This window comes from Solanum verrucosum, unplaced genomic scaffold, assembly GCF_900185275.1.
Source record: "Solanum verrucosum unplaced genomic scaffold, falcon-dt-bn FXZP01000306.1, whole genome shotgun sequence".
NCBI classification, from domain to species: Eukaryota; Viridiplantae; Streptophyta; class Magnoliopsida; order Solanales; family Solanaceae; genus Solanum; species Solanum verrucosum.
In genome coordinates this window covers 1,449,136-1,464,336 of record NW_026020398.1, presented here as the reverse complement: position 1 = coordinate 1,464,336, position 15,201 = coordinate 1,449,136, and the positions used below count along the sequence as shown (strand labels likewise).

At 31.8% G+C, this 15,201-nt stretch overlaps 2 protein-coding genes across 2 annotated transcripts in view; both read right to left on the bottom strand.

Moving 5' to 3' along the window:
* The window catches only part of LOC125839483 (putative calcium-transporting ATPase 13, plasma membrane-type), a 136,375-nt gene that overhangs the window by 19,980 nt on the left and 101,194 nt on the right, over window positions 1-15,201 (bottom strand). The window lies entirely within an intron of this gene.
* Window positions 1-15,201, bottom strand: part of LOC125839432 (putative calcium-transporting ATPase 13, plasma membrane-type) — a 73,745-nt gene that overhangs the window by 19,928 nt on the left and 38,616 nt on the right. Inside the window, exon 3 of the mRNA XM_049518406.1 lies at window positions 9,255-9,614. Coding sequence (XP_049374363.1) covers window positions 9,255-9,614 — 360 coding nt within the window. The remainder of the gene's footprint in view (window positions 1-9,254; window positions 9,615-15,201) is intronic.

Sequence of the window (15,201 nt, the reverse complement as noted above, 5' to 3'; positions counted from 1 at the left end):
CTTTTCGTACATTGTTGGTATTGGCTGCTAGTCCTTGAGCTTTTTTCTTCTTCTTTTCATTTTCTTGAATAAGATTTAGCTAATCTAATCAGTGGACCAAATTCCGTTCTGTATCAATTGGAATTACTTCATAAGTGATTGGTGCACACACCATTCTTTTGGTAAGTAAAATTAACACTTCTTTGGAATCATTCATCATCATTTGGGTAGCAACAATTTTTTCAATAATTTGCATTCGCGTTTCCAATAGATGGATATATATGTTGCAACATATGACTTATACATTTTGTCACAACATGTGATTTATGTTTCACAATAGAATAGTTATATGTAGCAACATATGACTTACATTTCGCAACAGGATAGCCATATGTACTTACACATGTGATTTATTTGTCACAAGATATCAGTTATATGTAGCAAAATATGACTTACATGTCGCCACATAATAGTCATATGTTGCAACATATGACTTACATATCGCCACAAAATAGTCATATGTCGCAACATATGACTTACACATTTTGTCACAACATGTGATTTATGTTTCGCAATAGAATAATTATATGTAGCAACATATGACTTACATTTCGCAACATATGTTGCGACATATAACTTACACATGTTGTCACATGTGATTTATTTGTCACAACATATCAGTTATATGTTGCAACATATGACTTACATGTCGCCACATAATTGTCATATGTTGCAACAATGACTTACACATTTCTTCATTAGTACTAATTATTTTTTAATTAATTTCTTTAGGTACAATAAATGGAGGGATTATTTGTAGGGATTGATTGTCGTGGTGGATGAGTCGAGAAGAAAAATCGATGCATTTGACGTTGGAAGGATGGTAAGAAACAGGGAGGGTCGGTAGGGATGACTGTCGAAAGAAATATTTTGTATGATGATTTTGTGAATTTAGTCATGCAAAAATATGGATACAATTGTCAACTGAAAGATCTTGTCATGAGTTATATTCCCCCTTTTTTTCATAATGAGAAGGTCTTACCTTTTAAAATAACTGATCAGCCTAGTTTGGTTGTTTATTTGGGAGGAGCAGAGAGACCACCCATATTAAGAGTCTACGTGGATGATAATTCTATCGAGGAGGATTATAATCTAGAAGAAGACCAACAAGATATGTTAAATGCTGAATTTGATTATGTGGACATGAATAATTACGATGCTGAAATTGGAAAAGATGAAGTGTCGAACTTTGAGAGCAACAATCCTCCTACACCTATTGTTGGCAGCAGCATTCCATGTTCTTCTCAATCATGTGTGAATAATGTTCAAGATGAAGAAACCGGTTTTTATAAGGGAATGACATTCAAGAACAAGGAAGAACTGACAAATTCATTGAAAACTGCTTGCTTGAAAAAAGATTTTAAACTGAAATAGGTGATCAATTCTTGTAATGTGTTTTCTTTTAAATGTTCATATCCGGAGTGCAATTGGTGGCTGAGGGATGTGAAATTTACAAGTAGCGGCAGGTTTGTCATTAGAATCTATGAAAAGTACCATACGTGTGGTTCAAAACATCTTACAAGCCATAATTCCCATGCCACGACATAAGTCATAGGTAAGTACTTTGAAAATAGGTTTCTCAATGGTAAAGTCCTATCCACAAGAGATATGTCAAATCAACTCCGCATAGAATTGGGCTGTAAGATAAGCTATTGGAAGATTTATAAGGGCATGAAGCATGCTAAGTCTAATGTTAGGGGAACACATGAGCACGGATATGCAGTGCTTAATGTGTATCGTTATATGCTTGAAATTGCAAATCCAGGAAGCAAGACGACATTGTCGCTCGATGAAAATGAGAGGTTCAAGTACTTATTTGTATCATATGCCGCTTGGATGACTGATTTTCAAGAAATGAGAAAAGTAATAGCCGTTGATGGGACATTCATGAGGAGCAAGTATGAAGGAGTTTTATTATCGGCGGTGGCACAAGATGCTGAGAATCATATATTTCCAATGGCTTTTTGTGTTAAGGACAAGAAATGCGATGCCTCATATGAATATTTTTTTCAAAATATGAGAAGCTTTGTAGATGATACTGATGAGTTGTGCATTATTTCTGATAGGCATCCAAGTATTCGAAAGATGGTTTCGACTATCTACCCTGCATCTCATTATGGTTGTTGAATGAGACACATTGGGGAAAATATTCGAAATAACTTTCACAATTCAAAAGTAGTGACCCATTTTTATAAAGCAGCAAAGGCGTACAACGAATGTGAGTTCAATGACCATTTCAATCAAATAAGAGATTTGGTACCAAAGGCGGCTGGAACTCTTGAACGTATTGGTTCCACACATGGAGCAGGGAATTTTGCCATGGAAATAGGTACATTATTGTCTATACCATCTCGTTTGAGTTTATTGTAATTTTATGTGTTTTGATTGATTTTTATTTTTTGTTGTATAGATATAACATTATGACGTCAAACATCGCGGAGTTGGTGAATTCTATGTTTGATGTTGAAAGAGAATTTCCTGTTGTCACTCTATTTGATGAAATAAACAGGAGATTTGCAATTTTATTTCACCAAAGGCGTATGAAGCTGGTGAACTCTGCAAATAGATTTGTTTCTTCAATTGAAAGAGACATATCAAAGTATGTCAACGCAGGCAACAAGTTGTTAGCTCATCAAATCGCTAACTACAAGTTCAGTGTCATTGGTCGTGGTGATGTTGCTACTGTAGATCTACAAAGAAGAACTTGTACTTGTAGAATTTTTGACTTGGACAAAATACCTTGTCCACATGCCATGCCAACGCTTCGAGCCCAATATGGTGCCGTTTTATGAGTCCTCCTCTTCATATTATTCAGTGGAAAAATACATAATGACATATTGTGAGAAAATTCACCCGGTGCCATCTGAAGATTCTTGGATTGTCCCTTTGGATGTCATAGAGAGAGAAATACCTCCTCCATATGTTGATCCAAGCAAACCTGGAAGAAGGAGATATAAGAGACAACGTGGAGTTGGTGAATCATTTCCAACAAGAAAAAATAAGTGTAGTGTTCCGTATGTAGGGACTTTGGTCACAAAAGAACTACATGCCCATATCGAAATGCTCAATAAGTGTTGTTGAATTTTAATGAATGTTCTTTTTTATTTGAGGATGATGTTCCCTATCTTCTTATCTTAATTTGAATCAACTTATGTTATGTTATTTATATAAAATGTGTGATTTATTTAATTGTGTGTTCTACTTACAACAGAATATTGCATATGTTCCAACATATGTCAATTATGTGTTAGATTTTACAACAGAATATTGCATATGTTCTAATATATGTCAATTATGTGTTACATGTACTACAAAATAACGCATATGTTCCAACATATATTAATGATGTGTTTGATCTTACAACATAATATTGTATATGCACCAATATATGTCAATTGTGTGTTACAAGTATCACAGAAAACGCATCTGTTCCAACATATTTCTAATAAATAATTATGTGTAGGGTGTGTGAACCATCAATTAATCATTACTATCATTGGAACAACTTTCAAGAAATAAAAATTAATTACAACTCTTCATATTTTACCCTTTTTTAAAAACAAAAAAAGTACTTTCAGTTGAAAAGTCAAAAGTTGTGCCTCTTCTCTTCTCTTCTGTTAGTCTTCAGAAGTTGCAACTTTTCACACATTTCCTGATATTATATAAGAACACAACAACATAAGGTCCTTTCATTTAATTTTCTCTAAGATGGGAAGGAAGAATAAGAAATCTTCAAAATGCTATGAGTAAAAAAAACTACATTGAATCTGTTTCGATGGAACTACTAATTGATATCGTTGAAAGGATTGCTTCCCACTCTCTCAAAGATTTAATGAGGGTTAAATTAAGGTATGTATGTATTAATCAATTTTCGCTCTTTAATTTGATTTTCTAACCATTTGATTTGATTTCTCAGTTTCAGGGTCTTCAATCAAAAGTTAAAATGTTGCGGTTGTAATTTGGCTCTCTTATTAGATGATGTTTGAATATTTGTGTTGAGAATTCGAATTTGTTTCATTGTCAACACATGATTTATGGTATAATAATATCCAAATAGGTAACTGAAGATGGTGTTTAATTTCTAGTTTGATATATTTGAAATGTATATTGCGACTAATATTGGATTCTATTGGTGCATAAAAGAGGTGATGGCTACACGTTTTGTAGATAAAAGTAAACCGTGTGGTACCATACAGACGTGAGGATATGATAATTATTGTAGGAAGTTGCAGCATTAACAGTATTATCTCCGTTCACTTATGATATATTTTTTCATCATATTAATATGTAAAAAAATGGAATTTATAGTACTTTTTGTATAATTTTTGAATATTTAAATTTTTTATTTAAAATATCAAATTAATATAATTTAATTTAATTTTAAAAATTAATCAAATTAACTTTCGAAAATCGCAAAATGACAATTGAAAATGAATAAAGGGAGTATAAAAGATTGTTTGTCTTTTTGTTGTTGACTTGAGATTGGTCTTTGTTTAATAAGCTTTTATATATATACTAGATATTAGGTTCCCGCGCCAGTGCGGGCCCAATATATATTATTTCCTCCGTCTCATTTTATGTGAGGTAGTTTGATTCACCACAGAGTTTAAGAAATAAATGAAAACTTTGAAAACTTGTGGTCCAAAATGAATTATATAAATTTGTATGACTGTAAATTATTTTATTAAGGGTAAAATAAATATTTTATAGTGAAATTGTTACTTAATATAGAAATGTGACATTCTTTTGGGACTGACTAAAAAGGAAAGTAAGTCACATAAATTGGGAGTAGTTCTTTGTTCAATTTATGTGACACTGATGAAATTTGGAGAGTTATATAATTTTTTGTATGTGATTTTGTTAAATATATTTTGAAGTTGCTAATTTATTGTGATTTATAACACTTCTTATATCATTTTCAAATAATATATATTACTCTTTCTATTCCATTTTATGCGATGTAGATATTTTTACGAAAGTCAACTAAATTTCTTATATGATTCTTAAATATTTTTAGTTGTTATTTTACTTAAATTTACAGTACTTTTAATGTTATTTTGAAACAAACTTCTTTTATTTCAATATGGAATTAAAGAGTCAATAAAATTTGTTTTATGATTTTTAATTATGTTGTTTTTAATATCTTATATTATTACATTGTGATTTTAAGTACTTTTTATGTTATTACATTGTGATTTTAAGTACTTTTTATATAATTTTTAAATATAGAACAAATTAAAAGAAAAACAAGGAATGTGACATTATTTTGGGACTGACTAAAAAGGAAATAGAACGACCTATTTGTGTGGGTTTCTTAAAGTGATCCCACATCCAAAGTGGGACCATGGACAAAGTCCAATGTACATATCTTAGGTTAATTTATATACAATCAATGAGTATTTATTAATTAGCAAAATTGTAGTTGTAGGGGACTACAAATGCCCAATGTATTCAATTATTCCATCTCTTTCTCCTTTTTGACTTAATTGTGTGAATGTTTTTAATTTATCATCATCAAATTTTATAAATAATATTCTTTTAGAATTTTATATCAAGTTAAAATCATAAATATATTAATACGGATATTGTAGTAAAATAATGAAAGAGGACAAAGAGGAATGAGTGAACGGGGACATTATAATATGATGTTTTTGATGTATTTTGTAGGGTTAGAATAATATGTGGGACCCATTGGGTGTATTTGAGTTTGTAATAATGAAAAGGAAAGCCACGTGGACGGTTATGATTAGGTAATTAGGATGGATCTATTAATGAGGACTTTCCTCTTGTGTGTGAATGTTTTTTTGGTCAATTTGAGGGAAGCACACATGTCGATGCAGAGGCGTGTGCTATTCCCTCTTCATATATAGTAAAGTAATAGTCCATCTCTTTCTCCTTTTTGACTTAATTGTGTGAATGTTTTTAATTTATTATCATCAAATTTTATAAATAATATTCTTTTAGAATTTTATATCAAGTTAAAATCAGATAAATATATTAATACGAATATTGTAGTAAAGTAATGAAAGAGGACAAAGAGGAATGAGTGAATGGGGACATTATAATATGATGTTTTTGATGTATTTTGTAGGGTTAGAATAATATGTGGGACCCATTGGGTGTATTTGAGTTTGTAATAATGAAAAGGAAAGCCACGTGGATGGTTATGATTAGGTAATTAGGATGGATCTATTAATGAGGACTTTCCTCTTGTGTGTGAATGTTTTTTTTGGTCAATTTGAGAGAAGCACACGTGTCGATGCAAAGGCGTGTGCTATTCCCTCTTCTTATATAGTAAAATGTATTTTGTTTTGGATTCCAGCTTGGCTTATATTTATGATGACTATGACTTATCATGGGAATGAAAAACGATTGACGTAATCATGTAATGAAGTATTGGACACCACACACACACAAAAAAAAGCAAAAGGAACGACCAATCTTTGCGGGCGCACCGGATGGGATTGTTTTTCCTTAATAAAAAAATCTTGAATTCGAGATCTTAAAAAAATTCTTAATTAAAAGCATTTTGCTTTAAATGAAGCCTATATGAAGCAAATTCAAAAATAATTAGGCTCCAACCAGCTAAGGTTAAAAGTGAGCACAATGATTGTTGAGTTGGTTTGTAATTTTTGGGGGGTTTTAAATGATAGAATACTTATATAAAGAATAATTTCATGATTGTTTATTTATCCTAGCAATAAATACAAGATTTTGTGTGAATTATTTAGATTATTGTTGCTATATTATATTTAGCGGCAATAATAAATATTCTATATAAATATAACTAAAGACTTGAGCGATTTTGGATATAATAATCAATACTCTATATAGATGTAGCTAAAGACTTCTGGGTATAATAACATTAACTCAATTGCTTCTAAAGGAAAAATCTATTGTCACTAATTTTTGTTGTTGTAGGGGTCGTTTGGTAGAGTACATTCGAATAATGTAAAATATGGTGTATCAGTTGTATTTAGTAATGGTTGCATTAATAAAATGTTGGTAGTTATACTGACATTATATAGTAAACAATACTTATTTGATTTGATGTATTAGAAACAACAAACCTTTCATAACTTTTATTAAAAAAATTATTTACAAAAATACCCTCCACACTCTTAAGCTTTGGAAAATGAAAAATGTATTAAGAGGGATTTGAGGAATAGTTATGTCATTAATCAATCTAATGCATGTGTTGAACCCTTTGTATTATTAATACATGAAAATTCATGATATTAGTAATATACACTTCAATACATAATAGAGTATATAACCAATGAAAATTCATGATATTAGTAATATACACTTCAATACACAATAGAGTATATAACCAATGAAAATTCATGATATTAGTAATATACACTTCAATACACAATAGCGTATAACCAATGAAAATTCATGCATACATTATTTTTTCTAACACTACCAAAGTACTAGCTAGATTCAAGCTTGGATAATAGTTGTAATACACTTATCAAAGAAGTAAGAAAATAGGAAGATTGGATTATTATCATGCATGAAATGAAGAGGCTACTCAAGGATCATCCCTGAAACACATTCTAAGGGAGGTTAATGCAGTAGCAGACTTACTAATATAATATATACGGAAGAAAAATGAAAGACCCATATATGATCAAGAATCAAACTTTGATTTTTGAAGCATCTCCGTCACTAGTAATAGATGCATTAGAAAGAGATGTGACTGGAACTATATCTCATATACTAGTTCCACTTTTGAATGGTTGAACATATTTAACTAAATAAAATCCTTCTTTTAACAACAAACTAATACTATAGCAACAAACTAGCTTATGGACCAAAAAAAATAAAATGAACATCTAAATTACTAGTATATTTTAACCTGATATAACTGAAGATTGGTCTCTCTGGGACATTTATGCACTTGACAAGCCAACCAATTGGCCAAGATGCAGCTGCAAATCCAATGCAGATTCCCCATTGCCCCCAATTCAGCCTCTCTGTATTTGCAAACTTTTTAAGAAACTCCACCATCACCACTTGGAGAACCAATATTAATCCGATGATTGCCATGAACAACTTGTTCTTTTGTATTCCCTCAAAGACATTCTTCTTCTCCAAGTTTCGCGCGTTGAATTCATTGAACACTTGGCAAAGAACAAACGTGTTGAAAAACAATGTATCGTTTACACTCTTGTTGACACCAAAGATTGATTCTCCTTTGTATAGTAAGGTCAATAAAACAGCAATCTGGTATGAAGCCTGAGCCATTAGATTCCTCCACATAATATTTGTGATAAGTGGTGCTGTCCTACCAACTGGTTTCTTCTTCATGACTTCCTCGGTTGGCTTCTCTGTCGCAAGTGCTAATGCCCCTAATGTGTCCATGATCAAATTTACCCATAGCAACTGTACTGATGTTAGTGGTTCCTCACCATACGAAACAGAAGCTACAAAATTGATCACGAGCGCAGCCACATTTGCTGTGAGCTGAAATTGGATAAATTTCTGGATGTTGTTATAGACACATCTTCCCCATTTCAGAACAGTGGCAACTGAAGCAAAGTTATCATCCAAGATGACAATATCAGAACTCTCTTTAGCTACTTCAGTGCCCTGAATCCCCATAGAAAGTCCTATATCTGCTTCCTTTAAAGCTGGTGCATCGTTTGCTCCATCACCTGTGACCGCAACCACATGACCTTTCTTTCTCAAGCACTGCACCATTAGAAGTTTGTCAAAAGGGGATGATCTTGCCATAACGCTTATCATCTCCACTCTCTCCATCCGTTCTTCATCTGTGAGGCTGCGAAATTCTACACCTTCTATGACTGCTCCTTCATCTACTTCCTGATTAGGATGAAGAATCCCACATTCTGTTGCTATGGCTTTTGCAGTGAAAACATTGTCTCCAGTGATCATCTTGATGTTCACACCAGCATTTTGGCAATCTTCCACAGCTTTCTTCATGCCTGGTCGACATGGATCTTTTAGGCCAACAAAGCCCAAAAGAATGGAGGAGTTTTCTGGAACATTTCCATGCATATGTTCATGATCCTCCTGCTCAGCTTTTGGCACTTGCTTGTGCGCGAATGCAATACATCGGAGGCTGCTGGCAGCCATTCCTTCAATTATCCTGTCACATTCTTCCTTATCTGATTGCTCGAAAGGTTTTACGTTCCCTTCTAGATCATAATAATGGGAGCACATTCTTGAAATCATTTCAGCAGCACCTTTCCAATGTGCATGAAATGTGCCATCAGTGATGTTCTTGATCAGGACACCACTCTTCTTTTTATCCGAATTGAAAGCTTCCACATGTAGAATGTTGAAATTTCTTTTGATTTGATCCATATCCATGTTCAGTTCCATAACAGCCCATGAAAGAATAGCTTTTTCAGTAGGGCTGCCTGAGAACTCAAAGCTGGAACATGGATCGGAGGACTTGAAAACACTGCCTGTAGTGTTTAATCCAACACCTTGATGTAATAATTCAAGAACTTTTGCTGAAATTGATGTATGACTTTCCGCCTTCATGTGGTCTTTGCCTAAGAAAAACTTTGTCACGGTCATCTTATTTAATGTTAGAGTACCTGTTTTATCAGTACAGATGGTGGTGGCAGAGCCCATAATCTCACAAGCGGAGAGCTTCCTCACCATTGCCTGATCAGCCATCATTCTCTTCATGGAATAGGTCAGAGTAAGTGTAACAGCTAAAGGCAAGCCTTCAGGAATCGCGGCAACAATAATGGTAACAGCAGAAGCAAAAATTCCCACCACAGCATTGATCACATCATTGGATGATGTCTTGATCCCGTTGAATTCTCTGAACCCATTCTCATCTACTGTGCTCCCAGTAAAGTATTGTACCAATTGGACAATGAGAACCAAGAAGGCAACGAACAAACCAACTTTATCAATCAATGAAGTGAGCATGTCGAGTCGTTCTTGGAGAGGCGTGTGCTCGTTAGAGTCACTGCATATTTCACTCATCATTTCACCCCAGGTCGTGTTCATGTCAACTGATGTCACAAGCATCATTCCATAGCCATCGACAACCTTCGTGCCAGATATCAAGAATGGATTTTGGCTGATATTAATCTCTACATGATCACTTTCTCCTGTCATGCTAGATTCATCCACTTGTAAAGAATGACCTTGTACCAAAATCCCATCAGCAGGGACTTGATCTCCAATCTTCAAGCAAATGACATCTCCAACCACAATTTCAAATATTGATATCTGTTGGCGCCTCCCCTTTCTAACAGCTTCTACTGGAATATTTTTGCTCACTTTAGAAAGCTTATCAAACTGTCTGTTTTGTCTAAACTTACTAATAGACGAAACAGCGATGACAAGAAACCCTGCGACATAAATACTCCCTCCATCATACCATCCTTCTTTCGGTCCATGCTCCATAATTCCAAGTACAAGAGACAGAGTACCCCAGAGCAAAAGTTTAATGTTGGTGGGATCTTTTAATGATTCCCAAAGAAAGATGAAGAAACTCTTAGCAGGTGGCTTACGATACGTGTTTCTTCCAAACACCTCATGTCTACGTGCAACATCTTCTGGATCTCCGCTTACACCATCAGTTGTATCAGTTTTGAGAGAATCAGCAACACCTTGTACACCTCCAAGGTTAGCAAGTTCGTCAATGTTTTTATCTTTGACAAGCTTAGCTAGACTTGACTGATCAATGCCTGAGAAAAAAGGGTGGTCTTCAACTACATCAATTGCGATTGTATCAGTCGATATACCAAGTACTTTTCTTGGATTATAGGCAGGTCCATGTAGTGCTTTAGTGCTGGTATTAATTTTAAAAGCTCTGGAACAAAAGATAGTAGCAAAAGCTAAATGCCATCTTTTTTGGCTTGAGAAATCAACTTCAGATGACAAATCAAGTGTTATGTTCATGCAGAGGTAATGTAAGTTTGCTTGAAACATCATGTTCAAGTCTTTCTTTGACTATGGATGAACAAATTTGTTTCATGGAAGTTCCTTTTATAGTGGTAACAAAATTTGCCTAGACTGCTAGGAGTACAACGACAGTTACTGACTTTATGTATGTTTCCATTTAATTCCCCAAGCATTTCCAGCTCCCTCCTTCCACACAGACTGCTAGGAGTACAGATATGATATGCTTGGAAGTTGCTCTCAACACGCCCCTTCACGTGCACCTTTGCCTGTTCTGATATCATGTTGAAGTGTGTGACTATTTTCTCATCTAAAACTGTTAGAGAGGGCACACTTTTATTAGTTAATTATATTTATATTCTCAATAGCAATAACAGACTATAATATCATGCTTATCTTTTTGTTCTTGACTTGAGCGTGGCCTTTGTTTAAAGCTTTTAAGAATATTCAATTCGTCCCAAAATAAGTGGAGCTTTAGTTCATTTCATGTCCATTAAGAAAAATAATACTCCAATATAAGATACAGTATACTAAGGTATTCATATTATTAGAGATGAGTGTCAAAAACACACTTCTCTCTTTTATATCTAAACTATCACTTATTAATTTGAGAAACACACCTCTCGCTTTTATATCACTATCATCATGGTGTGTGTAATACACTCTCTCCTTTATTTTAAAAAATCTCACATCACACTCCACACTCCACATGGACAAAATATTCAACCTTAACATTAGATGTGTTTTTGACATTTATCTCTATTTATTAAATGTTTGTTCAGAATTGAACACTACTAAGAAGAAATGGTAAGAGTATAATTCAAAACAATTACTCTCATTATTGTCATAGTTCCATTGTCTAGAAAATATGCATGGAGTTAGAAATTTCTGATAATTGATACTTTCTTTGTCTCAATTTCTGATATGGAGTCTTTGTTTAAGCTAATTAGGGGTCATTTTTCTTCAAAATTAGGTTCATTATCTTGAAAATATATAATAACTACGCACTTCGACGTCAAAAAAGAAATAAGGTTTGAAAAAGGTGGGGGTGTACGAAATATTTTATCCTTATCTTATGTATAAGATAGAGTCCATAACGAAGTTTCCAGTAATTTACTATAATACGTGTTGAATGTCGTCAACAAACTCTACATTAGTTGACTGTATAATACTTATGCAACAAGTTTTGAAGCCATAGTTAATTACAACATGCATATATATATATATATATATGTACAAAAATTCTAGGAAAAGGATATATGGATTGATCTCAATCCAAAGACAGGTGTAAATAATTTTTTTTTATATATATTATTAGTATAATTTAACATGATCTACGAAATTGCTTTCTCCTTATGAATTGTTTACTTAATTACCTTTAAATTGAAATTGTTTAATAGTGACAATACACAAGTTAAATCGAAAACTTTCAAGCTTTCACTTGCCCCAGTTAATACTTTTGACTCTTCGATATATATATGGTAAAATTAGTCCATAAAAATAAACGTCTAATCCATTCAAGTTTGAGATTTATTTGCTTAAGCCATCAAAAATTAGACTGATATGTAACATAAAATTGATCAATGAGAAATCTTATTAAAATATTTTAAATTTGATTATGTGTAACATAATCATAATAAAGGAAAATAATAATATTTTTACACTCTGTTTGGATCATTGTTACCCATTATTTCATAATGTATTGTATTGTATAGTAGATACAATGTTTGGCTAGACTGTTGTTTGTTGTTGTTTAATAACATGATATTTATTGTTTGGCTAGATTGTGTTGTTTGTTATTGTTTAATAACATTTTTATTGTTTGATTTGATTTTATCGTACTGTATTGTAATTTATAAATTTACTAAAATGTCCTTAATTATTCTAAATACTAAATTTATCAATAATTACTAATAAAATAACAATACAATCATGCATATTTTTTATGTCATATGAAAATAACATAAAATAATATTATCAATTATAATTATATTATCAAACAATATTATCACGTTTGTATCTAGATTGATTTAATTAAGAGATTATAAAATCAAAATTTTATATATTCATTCTAAAAATTATCATGTACCGTGCATTAATCAAGAAAATTTGAAAAAGACGAGAGAGAGTTGCTCGGATGGTAAGCACCCCTCACTTCCAACCCGAAGGTTGCGAGTTCGAGTCATCAAGGGAGCAAAAGGGGTGGGAGCTCCTAGGGAGGGTAAAAAAATATAAAAAAAATTGAAAAATGATGAAAAGGTAAGAAAATATTGCTTTGTATGAACTAACTAATTAATATATTTATTCGTTACCAATTGTGAACTCTAAATGGTTAACTATAAATTTTAACTTATACTTTTGTATTTGTATAATATAGAAATCTACAAAAGAAAAAAACATATAAATCAATATGTTGAAAGAGACAAAAGTATGAAAAAAGGTAAGAACATATGCTTAAAAAAAAGAAGAAAGAGGAAGAACAAACAACCAAACCTAGAAAGAACAAAGCAATGCACTAATTGTTGGGTAGGAGGTTTGACTGAGATTAAATAATATAGGGTAATGGTGGAATAGTATTATGAAATACTTAATAAATAAGGATATAATTGGAAAATGAAATTAAGTAACAATAGGAACACACCAAATCATTGTTTAATTCCATAAAATGGAGGTTTTCATTGTTACGTAACAATGAAATTTAACAATTCAATACATTTTAAGTAACATTCAAAACAAACATTGTATGTATGATAACAATACAATAGGTTATAATGATCCAAACATAGTGTTATTAGGTATGTATGTGTGATAACAATACAATACAATACAACGGATTATAATGATCCAAACATAGTGTAATTAGGTACTAAGAAAATATAAAATAATAATAAAGCAATTAAAACTTTGCAAGAATTACGCCAGTTAAGTTATGACACACATTTTAGCCCATTGCAAATGCCAATCTAATACATCAAAAATCTTTGAACATATTGTATATATGTTGACAATCATGAACAAAGTACATTATGATAAATAATGGAATGTAACATAAAGCAATTAATCAAACAGATACTAACTAGCTTATGGAAAAAACATAGATTACACCTAAATCTACTCATTTAAACAAGTCTTTCAAGTAATTCAACCTTACTTGAAGAATCCCACATTCTGTTGCTATATAATTTGAGTCTATGAAAAAATTCTTGAATTTTGATTGGTTGGGGGGAGTGTCGATAAGAACTCAAAATATTATGTATTGATTTTGTATTTCTTTTTTCATCTATATTGTTATGATTAAAACCTTAAGAATGATGTATTTATTGTACTTTCTCCATTTTAATGTGTTCTCTCTAGTGCACTTCTTTTAATTTATTTTACTATGAATTTTTAATTACCATAAGTTTGTGTTTTAAACATTAAAATACAGTTCCCAGCCATTTGATATTTACTGTCACACTGTTACGTTTTATTACTATTACACGCATGTTTTAAAAAAAATACTAATCGATTTTTTTTGCATGAGACACACGTACAACACACGTGGTCAAAAACTTTAGGCCTTTTAAAAATATATTATTTTATTGAAATAGTGATTTTTTCTTATTGACCCAAGTCTAAATTAAAAATATATATATTATTTTATAGAGATTATTAATTAATCAAATATTAATCTAGTAAAATTTTACGGTATATCAAAACTACGTAACCTGCATTTCATAATTAATACTACCCCACACGATCATATTGTCGTCTGTCGACATGACCAATTTGTAATAATTAAGAAATCATTACATGCTAATCTGCTATAATATCTGCTAAGATTTTTTTGACCGTATAAAAGATATTTCACACTGCTAACGTATATATTAGTTAAACTCTAATTATATAGTTGTGTAAAGTTCCCCAATTAAACTCAAATTACATACCATGGTTACGGGTCAATTTAGGTAGGTTATTGATTAAAATCAAAATTAAATCAATTTAATTGATTTTAAAATTATCAAAATCAAATCAAACTAAGTATAATCACGTTTGGTTATTATCGGTATCGTTTCAATATGATTTGGTTATTTGGTTATTAACCATACATAAAAATAAAAGCAAAAATTCATTCAGAACATGAAAAAAGTGACAACAATTCATTAAAAACGAAAAATAGTTAGAATAACTAACCTTACAAAACTTCCGATCACTGAATTTATTATGAATAAAACTTCAAAACTCACTATTTTGGCCTAGAGGGAAGGAACAGTCAGTTCCATA